Source organism: Talpa occidentalis, unplaced genomic scaffold (assembly GCF_014898055.3).
Source record: "Talpa occidentalis isolate TD23 unplaced genomic scaffold, MPIMG_talOcc4v2.1 talOcc4.16, whole genome shotgun sequence".
NCBI lineage: Eukaryota > Metazoa > Chordata > Mammalia > Eulipotyphla > Talpidae > Talpa > Talpa occidentalis.
In genome coordinates this window covers 13,901,965-13,920,395 of record NW_023601653.1, presented here as the reverse complement: position 1 = coordinate 13,920,395, position 18,431 = coordinate 13,901,965, and the positions used below count along the sequence as shown (strand labels likewise).

At 42.3% G+C, this 18,431-nt stretch overlaps 1 protein-coding gene across 1 annotated transcript in view; it reads left to right on the top strand.

Annotated features, from left to right (window-relative positions):
- The first annotated feature begins 1,998 nt into the window (after window positions 1-1,998).
- The window catches only part of SLC17A8 (solute carrier family 17 member 8), a 30,938-nt gene continuing 14,505 nt past the window's right edge, over window positions 1,999-18,431 (top strand). The window contains exons 1-6 of the mRNA XM_037513798.2: window positions 1,999-2,014; window positions 2,401-2,632; window positions 6,107-6,359; window positions 10,577-10,695; window positions 13,015-13,129; window positions 14,815-14,902. Coding sequence (XP_037369695.1) covers window positions 2,532-2,632; window positions 6,107-6,359; window positions 10,577-10,695; window positions 13,015-13,129; window positions 14,815-14,902 — 676 coding nt within the window. The 5' untranslated portion in view covers window positions 1,999-2,014; window positions 2,401-2,531. The remainder of the gene's footprint in view (window positions 2,015-2,400; window positions 2,633-6,106; window positions 6,360-10,576; window positions 10,696-13,014; window positions 13,130-14,814; window positions 14,903-18,431) is intronic.

Below are 18,431 nucleotides of genomic sequence, written 5' to 3'. Positions count from 1 at the left end.
CATGTATTTATGCTCAAATGATTTTTGACAGAGGTGCCAAGGTAATGCATTAGAGAAAGGACAACCTTTCTAACAAATGGTCCTGGGACAAATGGATACACATATAGAAAAAGCTGAACTCAGAAGTTCACCTCATACAACACATAAAAATGTACTTAAAATCTATCATAGACGTAACTATAAGAGCTAAAACAATAAAAATTTTTGAAGAAAATACAAGACTTCAGGTTAGGCAAAGATTTATTAGATATTAGATATAGCTACAAAAGCACAGGTCATAAAAATTGAGACCACATGTTGTATGATTCCAGTCATAGGACAAATGACATAGGATGTCATTCATACGACAAAGCACTAAAGACAGAATGTAGGCTGATGATTGCCTGGGCCAGCGTGAGCCATGGGAAGTGGGGATTAACAGTGAATATGAAGGATCTTTTTGGGGTGATAGAAATGTTCTACCTGCTTCATGCTGTATGGTGATGGTTGCATAGCTTGATATAATTTACTAAAACCATTGATTGTCCACTTGAAATGGGTGAGCTACATGACATGCAAAATATACCTCAATAAAGCCAGAGGTGACTGGAGAGGTGGGGGAAGGAGGAAGAGAGAAGGAGCAAGAGAATATGTGAGAGAGAATATGGGAGAGCTGGGAGAGCAGGACAACAAGGAGAATAGGTCTGGGCTGGAGCCAGATGTTTGAAACCTGGCAAGTCTAACCTCTCCCCCTCAGCTTCCTTTCAGTAAGTTTGGAGAAAATGATGTTATAAATTACCAAGCAGTGTTGGGAAGAATGCTTAATGCAGCGTTTGGGTCCTAAAGCTCAATAAATATTCTCTGTAATTATAGTAATGGCTCTTTTGGGTAGTAGTATTGAAATGACCAAGGATCCAGCTTTGATTTAGATCAACTTAATTTAAATCCTCAAAAAGTATTTGGACCGTGTGTTGCAGAGGACAATGATGGATCCTTGGGATGATTCCTCAGGGTCAGAGCACAGAGCACGGGTCTTGTCAGGCTGGGGAAATGGCGCGCTGGAGCCTTCCTCGTCAGAACTGCATCTTCGCAGCAGCATCATTGATGGAAGCATCACCCTCCTTACTGCCCATAAACGTGAGGGCCGCATGTGGTATTTCAACATTTCGGTCATAACCACCTCATGCCAGGTGCGACTAGGATGGAGGACAGGTGAGTTGAAGGTGTAGAGGGGAGTCACCACACCCCATATATTAGAATTTCTGGAGAAGGTGATGTCTCCTCTGAATCCCTTCAAGTTACCCACCTGAGGGGTGAGGAGATTTACCCACTACAGCTTGAGTGAGGCCCCAGAGGCCACAGCAAGCTTACTGATAGGGAGAGCAAAGTGAGGAGAATAGGCTGGAGCCTGTGGAGGACCTCGTGTGCCACGAAGAAGTTGCATTATCCCAAGGACTGTGAGGACCTGGGAGAATCCTCAGCATGTTCTAGGACAAGCTCTGAAATCTTTCCTTGATGTCCTTTGTGTTCCCATAATGCCATACATAGCACTCATTATTTTGCGAGGAATGCCTTCATTTTCTGGTTGGTGGGTTTCTTCAAAGGGAATATCACAGTTCAACCTATATCACCAATTCGTTAAGTGGACCTGCCTCACAGTGGGCCCTAAAGAAAAGGAATGAATGAATAAATGAGTGAAATGAGCCAAAAATCCTTCTCTATTATCAATGGTTCCAACACCAGACTTCCTGGGCCCAGCGCCCCTCTCTGCATAATTTTCTAGCAGAGTGAACTTGAGCACCACACCTGGAGAGACCCTGCTCCATGGAGCAGAAGCTAGTGAACCCCCTCCTCCCTGTTCCCCACTTGGATTTTACTTTTAGCCTCCTCAAGTGCAGGTGGTCCTCCACCGGCTGCATCCAAGCTTGCAGTTGGCATGGCCAGACCTCAGAAAAGGGCTCGTGAATGTTTCATATGTCCACCCTGGTGCCTGCTCTGGCTGTGAGCCCAGGATCAGCCCAGCGACAAGGGGCAGGTATTGCCGGTTACTACAGCATCACCTGGGAAGGATTGCACAGGGAGAGCCTCGGCCCAGGCCAGGGAGGCAGGAGGGTGTGTGGACAGAAGGGGCGGTAAGGCTGGAGCTAGACTGCAGACGCTGCCAGGGGTCTGGGGACACCTCATGGGCTGGAGCCCACTGGAGCTTCTCCAGCTGCAGCGCAGGGAGGGAGGGAGGAGCTGCTGGAGTCTGAGCGTGGCTGCCTGAGACAGCGCCACAGGCTGCTGCTGAGCTTGTAGCTTTCAAGGGGCTGCATTCCCAGCCCAGCACCTCTTAGCCTCTTTTATTTTGAGGTTGGGGGTGGGAGGGTTGTCTCATCTGGGAAGATCTGGGCTTAATTTCATCTCCTCTTTAATTTTAAGTAGTTACTTCCATGAGAACTGACTTCAAAGGTGTTCATCGAGGAAAACACAGTGTCCCCACGCTGGGAATGCGAAAAGATGACAGTTGCTGAGAGGGATGGTTAACAGCTTGGAGGTGCTCCCCATTCAAAATGCCTTTTAAAGCATTTGATACCTTCAAAGAAAAAATCCTGAAACCTGGAAAGGAAGGACTGAAGAATGTCGTGGGAGATTCACTGGGGATTTTACAAAGGTAAAGTTTGCATGGAAACTTTAGGTTTATTTTGGAGTAGCTTCATGTTGGCAATATCAGATTTTGCTTCCTGTTTTTAAAAACTTCTTTTTAATAAGGAGGGTGTGGGTCAGATTAGATGGTGTCTAGAACCCTTCCAGCAACAACAGACTATGTCTGGAGGGAAAAATATATACATCAAAACGCAGGGTCAAATTAGAAGAATGTCAAGACAAGCATTCTGCTCATACAGCAGGATTAGCACTTCCGGCAATGGTGATATTGCATATTGTTTGGCATTGAATTAAAAAGATTTAGAGAGATAATATTTCTTGTCAACACAATGGTTGAGACAAGTATGGTCATGCTTTGAGCTAAAACACTTTTAAAGAATTTTTTGCATCATTTGTTACTATAAAGGAAAATGAGATCTTTGCAAACTGTTTAACTTGTTATGTAAACTATTTAAAGTGGTTCCTGACTGTGTAGTTTTCAAAAAGGATAGTTGAACAATATTTTGAAAAAGGTAACTTAGAAAAAAATTAGTCTTCTTTAAAAAAGAAAATCTCACATGGTTACAATGGGAAATGTTAAGTGCTATCATTGAATTAAATGTTTTTGTCCAAACCAAAAAAAAAAATCTCTTTTTGTATATCTATATCTATATATATATGTATATGTGTGTGTATATATATATATATATATAAAAAATACCTGTGGGCACTTAAGTGGTGGGAAATCAATGGTGACCGCACCTGAGGGGAGAAATCCTATATTGTGAGAAAATAAACAAGGATGTTTTAAAAAATAAAATACAAGAAATAAGTATATATAGTATATTAATGTAATTTCATATTACAATATACTATTTTAGGAAGGAGAGTTTGCCATGAATTAATTGATATGACATTGTAATTTGTGAATTTTTATAAATAGAGGAAATGCCTTCTGGGGTTTTATAGATGCATTAAAAAGTAGTTTTACATACAAGGTAAAATGACTCCTTAATCTGTGATATAAATAAATGTGAAAAATACTCTTGATAAGCTTTTTAAGGATTATTTCTAATCCTAGTGAGTGAAAATGCCACCTAATATCTCCCTCTCTTTTTTTTTTTAACTTTTCTGTCTGTTATCTCTTAGATTTAAAAACTGTAGCAGCTAAAGGGCTATTTCTAGGCACACTGAGATTCATCCCACTTCTGTGTTTCATAAAACAGAAGCTGCTGCCAGGGTTAAGTTTTCTATGTATCATTTTAGATGAATTTTTGTGATAAGAAAACTGGGTGGGGCATCTTATCAATTTAATATTTTTTTTAAAAAGGCTTCAATGAGACCTATACTGAATTATAATGTGTAGATGAAAAACTAGCTCAGTGACAGCAGAATACATCAGCCAGACAGAAGTGATTAGAACAGCATTTTCTTTGACGTGTTTCACCCTCCTGTTGAGCACCCTCTCCAGGGATTGTTTTTTGTTGGGTGGTCATTTTTGATTAAAAATGAAGAAGGAAGGCACGATGTCTTCATTGGCATGTTCAAGTGATGACAAAGGAATCCGACACAGTCAGGAATAAAAGCCTTGACTTTGGACCAACATCTCCGTTATCATCATCAAACTCAGCCTTAATTGGAAAATACTTGACAAAAATGTACTCAGGAATTTTCTTTTCCAACTTGAAGATCCTTTAGCTTACCAGATGGGGTTGCTTAGGGAAATAATACAGTGAGTGATCTCGAAGTCATGTGACCTCAACCCAAAATTGAGCTATGTGTCTGGGATGTGGGAAGCTTCCTCAGAGTTACAACACAAGACAACAGAAAACCAGTTAACACAGTGCTTGAAGGTAGAGGATGCACCAATGAAATGTAGGCTAAGTGTTGTCATTTTCATAATGGTAGAATGGCTTTAGGAAAAATAAAGCCAAACTCAAACCTCTTCATTCTATGATCCCTAGAGAGAAATTACTGGTAGAAGAAGGGCGAAAGGTTTGAACTGACCAGGTTGACCCTTAGTAACACTGTTCTTTGAGCAGAGTTCTGGATTCAGACTCCTGCAGCAACATCATCTATGCTACTGACTTGGTATTAACCTCAAGTCTCTAAGATAATTAGATAATTCTATGGGAAGTGCCTTGCCCACATAGAATGGGCATTCCTTCTCTTGCTAATGATCGTGTAAAACCAGTCAACAGAATCTCATGTACGAAACAAATGACAAAAATAAAGAAATATTTTGTTTTGTAACAGGCAGGAACGTTTTGAAGTTAGAAACCCTGACTTTCGAACTTGCCCCGCAGTGCAAATCAATAAATGTGTAATAATATTTGAGATTTTGATCATTATGTAAATGGGATTCTTAAGATGCTTTTTAAACACAGCATTCCCCACGGTCAGGGGGGTGGCAGATGGACAGGGTAGCATTTGAAATTTGCATATGGGGTTGATTAGTTAGACATTACTGGCTCTCCTGAAGAACAGCCATTGATAAGATGCAGTTAAACAAGTAATCAAAGATACAAAAATATTTTAGAAGTGTAAGAAGAAAGACATGCTCATTTACAGTCTGGTATTGGAACAGATGACATAGAAGGTGTTATATTTGGAAAATGATGTCCAGAAATTGCTGTGAAAATTAGTTCAACTTCAATGACAATACGGTTGTCCTCCCATGGCCTACATGGATAAAATAATGGCAAACACTTAGTGTCTTCTAGGCACCATAAACTCATTTAATTATTGGTTATCGGAAAAGTCATGACACATTTTTGCATAGAAAACAGAAAAAATATGCCATGACTTTTCTGACAATCCAATATATTAACAACCCTATGAGGTGGGGATCATTATCACAATTTTGATATTGTCGTATCAAATTTGGAGGAGCTGGAGCACAGTGAGGTTAAGTTGCCCAAGGTCAAGTAGTTGATGAATGAGAAAGCTGGATTTCAGACCGGACATTCTGTGCCCATCATCCCTAATCATGACTCTGTGCTACCTCTCTTACTATGCTCTTTGTTCTTCCCACCCGCTGTCTTGAAATTTAATTGCTCATTGGGGTCCAGGAAATTACTTGACCTTCAGTGTAGTCAGCAACCTTGAGCTTAAGGCCAGTGTGGGCTTTTCCCCTAATCAGTTGTGATACACTTTTGCATCGTTTAATGATAGTTCAGTCAATGACACATAGCCTATATGATGGTGGCCCCATAGGTGTGTATAGCAAGGTGTGCACAGGTAAGTTCTGTGATATTCACACAACAATGAGACAGCCACACACAACACCCAAGTTGTCAGTAATTTTGACCATTTTCATTGATTTTTGAAGTAATAACCATAATAATAACATAATAAACAACCTTTATAAATGCAGTCTGCATCACACCTTGGGTTTCCCTTTTGGTTCCTTGATGGGTACACGTTTTCTTCTTTCCCTGCTATGTTTTCATTTTTCTCGAATCCCAGCCTTTCTTCTCTGTCCATTCCTTTTCCACTGTAGAAAAATTGATGGAACCAATGAGGAAGAAGATAACATTGAGCTGAGTGAAGAAGGCAGGCCAGTGCAGAGGTCGGGGCAGAAAGCCCCGCTCTGTGACTGCCCCTGCTGTGGGGTCCCCAAGCGCTACATCATCGCCATCATGAGCGGACTGGGGTTCTGCATTTCCTTTGGGATTCGGTGCAACCTTGGAGTCGCCATTGTGGAAATGGTCAACAACAGCACTGTATATGTTGACGGGAAACCGGAAATTCAGGTCAGTGTCCATCTTCGGTGGGAACATTTTTGATCATAGCTGTGCAAATGCTTTGCTACGTGAAAGAAAGCACCACACCTCATCTACCCACATGACCATGATGCAGAGTGTCCATCAGGTATGGGTGCTGTGTGGAGAGATGGGGATGAGAAGGTGAACAACACAGCACAGGGACCTGTCTTCACAGAGATGTACAAGTTAGTGATTGCAATTTGGGGTTGTTTGTGCTATTGGGGGGTGCACAGGATGTTTGGGGTTGTATAAGAGAGATCTAGCTCAGCTTGTAGCTTTCATGATACCATGAAAGAATTCCCAAGGAAAGTAATGGCTGGAGCTAAAGGCTGAGGAGGAACATGACAAAGAGGACTTGGGGACAGAAGAATGTTTGAAAGAAAAGGCACATCATGTGTGAAACTGTAGGAAAAAGAGCAAAAGACTGTATGGTGTTAGGGAACTGAGACAAGATTTGATCTTTTCTGTGCCATGAACGCCTTTGACAACCTGGGGCGGACTTACCAATCCTATGTCCAAATAATGTTTTAAATTCTTTATTTTAAAATTTTTTTCAAAGATTATTTATGCATACAAGAGCTGGGGTACAGGCCAGAGGTGTGGGGGGTGAGAGGATTCACCAGAGACAGAGTTGGGAGCAGAACAGGCAGATAGACCAAAGTACACTACTGAGGGGAGCAGCGGGCAAGTCAGGAAATGGCTGCTGCACCATGAGGGTAGCTCCCTGGCCGGCTGGGGGATTGAACTCATGCTGCAGAGGCTGTGGATAGCTTCATAGGTTGCATCTTAACCCCTTGCACCACCAGGGAAGCCCTGTTTTAAATTCTTAGAAGAATACACATGAAATTATTCAGGAAACCAACAATATTAATATACAAAAATCAAAATATTTAACAATAAAACTTATGATAGAAAAACATAGGGCCATTGTTCTGAAGATATCAGATAACAAAATCTAACTATGATTTTTACAATGCCTGTAATGTTGAAGTTTGAAGTATAAATGAGAGTTTGAGAGAGTGGCCACAGCTGTCAAGGGCTATGAAGCATATTTATGATTTCTACCAGTGACAGAGTGACAGGGTTGACAATGGTGTGCTGCCTACATTCCTAACTGCAGAAAATGCTAAATTTCAGTTAACACTTAATGAAAAACAAAGTTGCATTTTCCTTCCAGTCACAGGATTCCAGATTGAGGACTCCCAATAAGAGTGGGGGTGAACAGCAAGAGATGGGGGAAGCAGGGTATGGAGGAATTGGGTTCATGTAAGGGATGTTGAACTATGCAGGGGGTCACGGAATGGTTTTCAGCAGAGAGGCCATGCAATCGAAGCTGTGCTCCAGAACAATCCCTGTCCAGTCAAGATCTCCTGATGGGTGTAAAGTGAGGTTGGAATGGAAGCAGGAGATCCAGTTTCCTGGCGGTTGTAGTCATAAGCAAGCATATTCTGATGTGACTTAAATAGTACTGTTTTATGAATCAATCACTGGAAAGATAAGATCAGATTTGTTGACCAAGAGAATTGAGGTTACAGGGCAAAAACAAAATGGAAGCCCCATGGAGACTTAATAAGTATGCATTTCATTGAATTGAACACAACCAGGGAGGACTTGTGGAAAACCATCCTTTTGCAGGGGCATCTAGTAGTTCTCTGGTGGTCCTTGACTGTTTTTGGAGAAAGTTTTAGGTCAGAGCTCCCCAACTGGTGTCTGGCAAATCGTTGTTCTCTGGACCATGCTAGAGGCAGGTGTCCTGGGAAACAGAAGCCTGTCCTGTTGTAACAGGGTGGTCCCCAGGAAAGGGGGAGGTTCCCTGCCCCACCCAAGGGAGGGACAGGGAACCTCCCCCTTTCCTGGGGACCACCCTGTTAACACTGTGAGAACCTCCAAGAGGAGGTGAGGTGGACTTGAGGGTAGACGCTTGCTTTCCTGCCATCTCTATTAGTGTTGCCTTGAGCCATTTTGTAAAAAACATATTTATTACATCATCTTTCATTTTTGTACAATGTATGATTTCCCCATGAAATTCCCACCACCAAGTCACCCGTGCACCGTCACTATAATCCCCTGTGCTCTCCCCACCCTGTCCTAATCCCTCTCCCTCCTCCTCCCCTGTAGAATGTGTCAGGTCTATGGTTGCCTGTTGCTTTTGATTTTTACTTTATTATAGTTATTTTTTTCCTGATCCCTTATTTGCTTCTTCTACACTTACAAGTGAAACCATCCGATATTTTTCTTTTTCTTTCTGGCTTATTTTGCTGAGCATGATCCCTTCCAGCTCCACCCATGTTGCTGTGAATGGCATGTACCTTGTACAATTTTTGCCAAGCACTAGCTTGGGAAAATATGATTTCAGTCTATTAAAAAAAAGTCTTCAGCTGGCCCGTTAGCTTTTTTCACATTTCTTTTTTAGCTAAGAGATGATTTTGCCAGAGGAAACAAGCACCATGGAGAGTCTTCTAACAATTCTCATTTTGATGCCACAGCTGAATCTGTTCTAAAATGATATCCCAGTTGTTTACTTTCATGGGGGAGATAGAGCACAGTACAGGTTTTGGGGGGAGGGTCATACCATGCATTTTTAAAATACAGAATGATGTGTATTAGCCAGGCTTCAGATATGTATCACATGTATTCTCCCAGCCTTTTGTGAGCGAGCCCAGCTAATTAAAACTTGTCTGCTGCGGCCCAGCTCAAAATGAGATGCTTGTTTGCATTTGTTTGTTGCCTGAAAAGATAGGAATAGGTCATTAGAGTCGGCTTTGAGGCATATGGGAAAGATATGATAAACCTAAGGAACAATGCTGGTGTGTGCTCTTGATTTTCTATGGTTTTGCCCTCTGGAGAGTTCGAGAAACCTATAAAAATCTAAAATATACTTAATCTCATTTTTTTCTGGCCTTAAAAGTCAAAATTGACCATAGATCTTGGTATCCAGGAAGGGAGGAGAGAAAACAGGGGAAGAGGAATATGGACTATGGTGGAGACTGTGGGTGCTTTGGTGTGGTGGGAAAGGTAACCACAGATGAAAGGAGAAATCCTGTATTATGAATAAACAAACAAGGAGGTAAAATTGAAAAAAGAAAAGAAAAAGAGACAGGCCGTTTAGGAGGTTATTGCAATTTTCTAGTTTGGGTAATTATAGGAATAGAAAAAAAAAGGGACACTAACAGGAACCTATTCTTGCCCTTAATGGAGAATAAGGAAGAGAGAGAAGTTATACAGAAATGCAGTAATTATAGTAAGGGGAACAGATTTCAGGGGATATCACTAATTTGTTTCTGGAGATTTTAGGTTATCCTTGCAGATATTGAGATAGAAGTGTCTGCAGGGCAATTGAAAACGAGAGTCCAGAGTTGCACCATCCATATCTATCCAGAGATGACTTCTGAGCCCCAGAAATGTGACAGTGAGAACAGAGGTCTGTGGGACACGTGCAGAAAAAAGGGACCACTTCAGGTTGGGGGCAGTTAGGGAGCTTCCTCTGAGGAAGGGGCATTTGCAAGGACGCTGTAAAGAAGAAGGTACTTGGCCTGGGCAGGAATTCAAGGAACATGATGCCAGTCCTAGAGAATCCCAATCCGAGTGGTTAAGAGTTGAGGACGGGGTCCTGTTGCCTTTGTCATCACCCTAAATATTGCCACTGGTATTTGTGTTGCAGGCACTATCCTAATGTGTTCAATGCAAAATCTCTGAGCAGAGGAATAGCCTACTAGAAATACTCATGCTGTTTATCCCTTGCCAGTGTATGGGTAGGTAGCGGAGGACCTATTCTCCTCATCAAGAAGTGAGAGACTTAAAAAACTCTGATTCCCTTGGTTCTTCCTTTGTTCCCTTTATTTCTCATTAAACTAGTGTCAAAGCAATCTAGCAGCTAACCTCGTAACCTAGAACTGTTCTTCACAAGATGTTTTATTTTCTTTTTAGCACTAATCCCTAGCTGGCGGGTCATATATACATAATCCCTGGCAGGTCATATATACATATTCACCCACCTATGTTTTATTATATGTATTTGATTACATACATACTTACATATGTACTTGGTATATATATTTATTTAGATTTAAGGCTTTCCATAATATTTGCTGAATAGAGGAAGGAAAGAAGCCCCTTGGTGGGTTACATGGTAGGGCGATGAACGAAAAAAATGTTGGTTGAGTATTTTCTTACAAACACAACTGTACGTGATTTCTCATTTCCAGGCAGCACAGTTTAACTGGGATCCAGAGACCGTGGGCCTTATTCATGGATCTTTTTTCTGGGGCTATATTGTGACGCAAATTCCAGGGGGTTTCATTTCAAACAAGTTTGCTGCTAACAGGTAAGAAGAACCTGTATAACCTGGGTGCTGCCCAGCTCACAGTGGTGCTACTTTTACAAAATCTACATAGTTTGCTTTTCATTTGGGGCTGCAGAATGAACGAAAGGAGCCATCCTGAGAGATAGGAGTCTTAGCTACTAATTCCAAATAATCCTTATCTCAAGAATCTTTTTATTTACTTTTGCATCCAGTCTAATTTATTTTGCAATTCTTTAAGTGACTATGTAAAAAGAGCAATTCACTCTGAGTCACGGAAGAGGCTCCTGGACCCTCAGTAACTCCCCAGATCACCTCTACTGTGTCACATGTGAGTGAGTCTTGCGATGAAAGGGTGTCTGTCCAGGGCTGCTCCTGCCTTGTGCCCAGAGCTGCATGGACAATCTGACCACCGATGACCCTGAACTGGAAAAAGCGAGTTGGAAAATAAGTGAATACTAGTTATTGTTTAATATTAGAAGTGTTGAGTCTTTACTTACAAGTTTGATGATGCTTTTGTTACAAAAATATGCTATAGAACTTAATGCTTGTTTGTATCAATTAGCCCATGGTTAAATTGGTTTTATTATACGTCATTTTGCTTAAAATCAGAATTTCTAAGAACCTATCAACTGTTAAGTGAGAGCTTACAGTATTGTCAATGAGTCCTAAGAACTTGCCTCTAGATTGCAAGATGTGTTATGATGCCCTTAAGGGTCTATAATAGGTGTTAGAGGAATTAGAAGGGCCCAATTTTAATTGAGCTTCTTCAGGAAGCAGTGAGTTCTCTGTCACTGATGTTAATCAAGAAGAGGGTGGCCACTTGGAGGAGATGTAGGGTGTGCATGTACCAGAAAAGGAGTGAACTAATTATCTCCAAGTTCCTTTCAATTGTATTTCCTGTGTGGTTTTACGTATGCAGATTCTGTGAAGTACACATTTTATAAATCAGAGATTTTCCCACTCTAAGTCACAACTGATCAGCTGGTCAAGGAATCGATATAGTGGTTTACCAGCGAGAGCTTTTTTAGGGGGAATGGCGAGAAAGGGAAGGGCAGGGAAGGAAGAAGATACAAAACAGAATAAAAAATACCTTAGTTCATTATACAATTAAGGGTAAAAATTAGTTTTGAAATTGTTTTTGGCTGCATTTGTATTTATGAGTATGTATTAGGATGTGATATTAAATATATCTTGTTGTGCTAATGCCATTTGCAGCAACGTGGATGGAACTTGAAGGGATTATGCTCAGTGAAATAAGTCAGAAGGAAAAAGAAAAATACCGGATGGTTTCACTTCCAGGAGGAATATAGGGGAGCAAGGGGAAACAATGATAATAACAACAAAAAAAACACAACAAAACACAATTTTTAAACAGACAACTATAAATCAGAGACATTCTGCAGGGGAGGGGGATGGAAAGGGATCAAAATGAGGGCAGGAAGAGCACAGGGGCCTTTGGAGATGGTGCAGGGATGAATTGCTGGTGGAAATTCTATGGGGACTACACCTGAGAAAAGAAACCAAGCAATGTAAGAATAAAAAATAAATTAAATATACGTATTTGGTTCGTAACTCAAGGTAGAAAAGTTTGTAAGCCACATCATAAGATTTAAGTATGTTTAAATGTGACCGTATTTACTAATTGTCTAATTTGCATCCTGATTTACTGCTGCTTACCTACAGAGTTCATTTTTTAAAAAATGATAAGATTGCCTCCAAGGGCCTCTGAGGTTACTGCTCACACCCCTACCCTAAAGAGAAATCACACTAATAAGATCTCCCAGCATGTAAAAAGCATTGGAGCATCATTAATATACATGAGGAGGATGAAAATGGTGCCTCCTGGGAGGGAGGGGCATGGAGACAGGTGCATGGTGTCCCGTGCTAGGGGCCCCAGGGCCCAGCATGCTTCTCAGATAGTCATTGTCTCCCTTTCTGGTAAAGGGACAGAGTTGGGGGCAGAGTAGGGAAGCGGGAGACTCAGCCCCAGTGTGCAGACATCACGAGGTAAAGGTCCGAATGGGCACAGTGCTTAGAACCAAGCAGAGGGGGTGCGTCTCCATACAGCTCACCTCACACTGCTCCATTTCCTGCCTCAGCTCCTCATCTCGGCACGACATCTCTGTGCACCTGAAGCCTGCCCAGAATTGGTGCAGGGCCAGGAGTTCAGCAATCAAAGCAGCTCGAGCCCATTCTGGGACACCCTGGCATGGCCTCTATTTCTCTGCATCCTCTTCTCTTAATTATCCACAGTGATAGTCCATGAACTTTCAAGTTTAGTTCTGATGTTTAACAGAAGGCCATGACTGCTCCCAATGACACGATATTTTTGCCTCTCAGGGTCTTTGGAGCTGCCATCTTCTTGACGTCCACCTTGAACATGTTCATCCCCTCGGCGGCCAGAGTGCATTATGGCTGCGTCATGTGCGTCAGGATCTTGCAGGGGCTTGTGGAGGTAGGACATTTGCTGGCGACAAAAAAAAAAAAAAAAAAAAAAAAAAAAAAATGTGGCTCTTGAGAAAATTCAACTTCAGAAGAAAAACTCCCTTTACTTGGTTTTCCACTTTGTCCTGCTATCTCAACTGTCTGGTGTATGGCTACAATTAGGAATACTTTCATTTAAATTCCTGGGTAATTCTAGATTCATAGGCAATGATCTGTTTCATAGATCATGGAGTTTCAGAAGAGCCAGGAATGCTTTTAGAGATAATCTAATCCAACTCTCTTCATGGAATGGTGATGACATGGAAGCCCACACCCTACACTTCACATGGCAAGGGCTCTTTCCACTAAAACAATTCAAAGAGGCTTATTAATAAATCCGTACCTTGCCACAGCTCTGTGTTTGTATAGACTTACAGAGATTTCACTCCAGAGGCGGGCAGCCTGGTCTCAAGCCAGAGGTGAATGCTTTGGATTTTGCTGGCGTAGGATCTCTTGCAGACTCAGCTCTGCTGTCTCGGGCAAAGGCACCTAGAGACGATATAAGAGCTAATGGGCATGGCTTCATGCCAAGAAGGCTTTAATGGACTTTGGCATTTGAATTTCATGTGATTTTTACATGCCATGGAATATTATTCTTTACATTTTTTTTTCTCAGCACTTAAAAATGTAAAAGCCATTCTGGGCTCAAATGTTGTAAAAAACAAAACAAAATGAATGGTTTGCCAACCCTGCTGCGCAGCAATAGTCCCTAAACTCAGCAATTCACCTCTCAGCTATGTCTCTTCTGTCACATCCATGTATTTGTGCTATTACTTAGTGATAGTTTTTCCTTAGATCAATGCACTTGAAAAAATAGACAAAATCAAAGGCACTTCATCCTAAGCAACAAAGCTTTGAAATCATGAGTTTGATATGCTCATTATAATTTTTTTCAAAGGCATCTTAGACTACATGTGTAATAACTATTTGAAAGTGAAATTGTTGTAGCATCTCAGCAACTCCCGTGGTCCGACTGGAAAGATGTATACTACACTCTGGAAAATGTTGATGTGGAGGAAAGAACATGATAGTAGCAGTCATGGACATAACAATCTGGTCAGTTGGTGACTCTGAACCTCAGGTTCTATGTCTGGAAATGAGAGGGTGGACCAGCTTATTATGGGCCAGCTTTTATACAATGATATCCTATAGCAATATTAAATATAAAGGTCCCCTCTCCCCATCCCCCATTGTATTTTTTTTAAAGATTTATTTATTTAAACATACAAGAGCTGTGGTACAGGCCAGCGATGTGGGGGTCAGGAGTGAGAGGATTCACCAGAGACAGCGTGGGGGGCAGAACAGGTAGATTGACTGAAATACGCCACTGAGGGGAACAGCAGGCGAGACAGGAGAGGTCTGTTGTGCCATGTGGGTCAGCTCCCTGGCTGGGGGTCAAACTCATGCTGCAATGGCTGCGAATTGCTTCGTAATGCTGAGACTTAACCCCTTGTGCCACCAGGGAGGCCCTCCTCATTGTTATTTCACATGAACTCTATTCAAGTTTCACCATCTGTGCTGGGAGTGAAAATACTTGCACCTGCTATTTAGTGAGCTTTCATATTAGAGCCTGTGTTGAAGAAACAGGACCCATGCTGTAAACACAAACAGAAATTAGAGCCAAATCAAATAATCAATTTTTAACTTTTTTGCTAGGGTGTGACCTACCCAGCCTGCCATGGCATGTGGAGCAAGTGGGCACCACCTTTGGAGAGAAGTCGTCTGGCCACAACCTCTTTTTGTGGTATGTGTATTAGAGTCACAGCAAGTTTTTTTAGTAATGCTTTTGGCCTCAAGTAATGGAAAAGTCTACTGAGTCTATTTTTTGAACAGTCTTATTATTTTTGAACAGAGTCTATTTTTTTTCATATAACAGATGTTCAAAGGTGAGTCATTGCTGGTCTTGGTTCTACAGTTTAATGATCCCTGCAGAGTCTATACATACTCCAAATTGCTACTCTATTATTCTCTGAGTGATCGCTTTTTACTCTCTTGCTTGTTCCTCATGGTCACAAGAAGGCTGCCACAGCTCCAGGCATTGCGTTCCTATTCAAGGCAGGAAAAAGTGGGGATGAGTATCTTACTCACATCTGTTCCTTTCCTCAGGAAAGGAAAAGCTTTCCCTAAACCCCTAACAGGCTTCTACTCCTAATTGAGTCACATGCTTACTAACTGCAGAGGAGGCTGGGAAAGCTATGCTTAGCTTTTCCAGTATCTTTCAGAAATGTGAGAAGGGAATGAAGGTGGCTGTCGGAATAGCCAACAATTGAAATTTAACAAGGTCAAATATGGAAGAGATAGATTCCTCACGCTTACCCCCACCCCTTCTTTTTGCGATGGAGACACTGAACTAAAGTTTAAAGTTCAGTTTTATTGAACAAAACTAAAGTCCAATGATTTGTCCAAGGTCACACAGCTGTTCAGTCATAGGGCTGGACCCAGACCACCTAATTCTTAATTCAGAATTTTCTTTACTACACACTGCTATGTACACATTACCATACAGGTTTTTAAATTAATTTTTACAAACATATTTCAGATAAAATGGATACCCTCCCTCTTACCTGAAATTAAGGTTGCCTCATTCCAAGCCTTGCCTTAGGAACCTGCATGTAATCAGTGTTCTGAAAGGTCTACCTGGGCCTCAATCAACAACTGAACCAGGGCAGCATATGGTGCCTCCATCAACACAGCCATAAAATACATTCTCAAATATTTTGAGGGCAGAAGGAGTGCAGGAAGGCAACAATGGGGTATAAGCAACATTAGGATCAGAATTTTGGTCTGTCTGAGTTTTCAAGACAACGTGCTTTTCCTAAGAGCAGCTCACCTGACCTCTTAGCTAAAGGAGAAATAAAGCTTCCTCTTTATTTCTGTGAATATTTTTATTTCTCCCCTTTTTACCACTTTTAAGTAATAAAACTGAATTCCTGGGAATTTGGAAATAAACACCAACGTGACTATTCTGAGCCTAGCTTGAAATTGCATGTACAAGTTTTTATCTCTAGCCTCTCTTGTCCTAGCAGTCATTTCTGTCCTCTGGTTTGCAGTTCAAGGTCATCTTCAGTCCCACCACTGATCTTAAACCAACTCTAGACGGTTCTGCCCCCAGTCGACCTTTAGAGCTGTCAGATCCTTGACCTTATTTTTTTTTTTTAAAGATTTTTTTATTTATGCATGCAAGAGCTGGGGTACAGACCAGAGATGCTAGGGTGAGAGAATTCACCAGAGACAGAGTGGGGAGCAGAATAATTGGATCTGCTGAAATACACTGATGAGGGGAGCAGCGGGTGAGTCAGGAGAGGTCTGCTGCGCCATGTGGGTTGCTCCCTGGCCAGCCGGGGATCGAACTTGTGCTGCAGAGGCTGCGGATTGCTTCATGATGCGGTGCTTAACCCCTTGCGCCACCAGAGAGGCCCTTGACTTATTTTCTTTTTTTTTTTTAATTTTTTTTTTTTTTTAATAGAGGCATGTTTTTCTTTATTTATTTGTTTGCTTGTTTGTTTGTTTTGTTTATACATGCACTGGGTACAGTCAGAAGCGCGGGAGGGTGAGAGAATTCACCAGAGCCAGAGCGGGGAGCAGAGCAGGCAGAAGGACCGAAGTACACTGCTGAGGGAAGCAGCGGGCGGCAGGAGAGGTCTGCGCGCCATGTGGGACCCTCCACTGGTGGCCGGGGAGCAGCCGGGGATTGAACCGGCGCTGCAGAGGCCGCGGGCAGCTTCGCAACCCAGTGCTCTACCGCTGCGCCACCGGGGAGGCCCCCTTGACTTATTTTCTTTGGTTAGTTTATTTATAAGGCCTTTCTTTCATTTTGATTTGCCAGCAAAAAAAGAGTAACTAGCAACCACTCCCCATTCCTAGTTTCTTTATAGCCTTGAAAGGGCTGATTTAAGAAATGGGGTGATTCTCAAGGGGAGGTTCCTCATCAAGGTTAAGGGCTTTATTATGTTTCTCAGCGAAGGTGTGGCCTTGATTTTCAAAGGGCAGCCAAGTGAAAAAGTCATTAGAAGGAATCCCAGGTTGAAGCTAATCAATTCTTACATGCAAAAAATGTTGAAGGTGGAAGGGACTGTAAGAACAACTAGTCACACCCATTGTTTTAACAGTGGAGGAAATAGAGGGTCAGGGTCAGAAGGAAAAAAGGATCTTAATTCTCATGGCTATTGAGATCAGAACTGGGGACCTTTCCACCGCCATTCAGCTATCTTACCTCCCTGCCTCCCCAGGCTGTTCCCTGGAGCCCTCCTTGTCCTGCGTGTACAGTACATGGAGGGACACGGGTGCATCTTCTCCACAGGGCCTGCAGGCCAAGCGCCCTCTTGGGGCTTGCTCAGGGGCTGTGGGTGTGATAGGAGACTACACTGGACAGCTGGAGGAGACTAACAGGCAAAGAAAGACAGTCTAAGTCTACTTGTAAAGTTTCCTCCATGAAAGAATGCTTCTTACTCTAAGGAATTACTAGATGCTCATGAGTGAGGAAGCAAGACTCGATTATTAAATAGTTGAGAAAGGCTTTGGATTTGTGTAGACCTGAGTGCCTGTCACTCACACCTGTGTAACCCCAGGCAGCTTGCTTCTCTGTACTCCCACCCGGCCCCCCAGCCTTGGGGCTGATGTAAAATGGGGATAATAACTGATACCTATGTCAACATGTTGGGGAGGGTTAAAGTCACAGGTTCAGAATCCTCAGGACAGGACTGGCACATCAGAAGCACTCAGTGTATCTTAGTTGTTAATGGTTATTCCCTGACCCTCCCTGGGTATTTCCCTCTCACATTGCCCCAACCCCCCAGGACAGAGACCACTTTCTACCCACCCGCAGCTGAGACAGGCCTGCAGCTCGTCCTCAGTGACACTTGCTGGTGTGCTGCCTTACTGGATTGGGGAAATCTGAGATTAAAAAAAAAAATCATGACAAGTCATTCTGTCCATGAGGTTGCAGTAATGCTGGCATCTGGGCAGCACTAGCAATAACTTACAAAACATCTTCACGTACATAGTTTGCTCAATCCTCAAAACCACCCTGGGAGATGGAGATTTCTTTCCCAGCTTCTGTCTAGGAAACTGAGGTCCAGAGATAATGAGACTCCCTCAGGCAGCAGAAGTTCAGATTTGGGATCCTCTGGGGGCTTTCACAGCTGTGTGAAGCGGACTCTCGGAAAGAAGGGATTTAATCCCTTTCTCTGGGACCTAATCATTTTCTCCCCAAGCTCCCTGTTCTGTTCTCCCCAAGCTCCCTCCTTAGCATCACATTCTGGGACACAGAATTT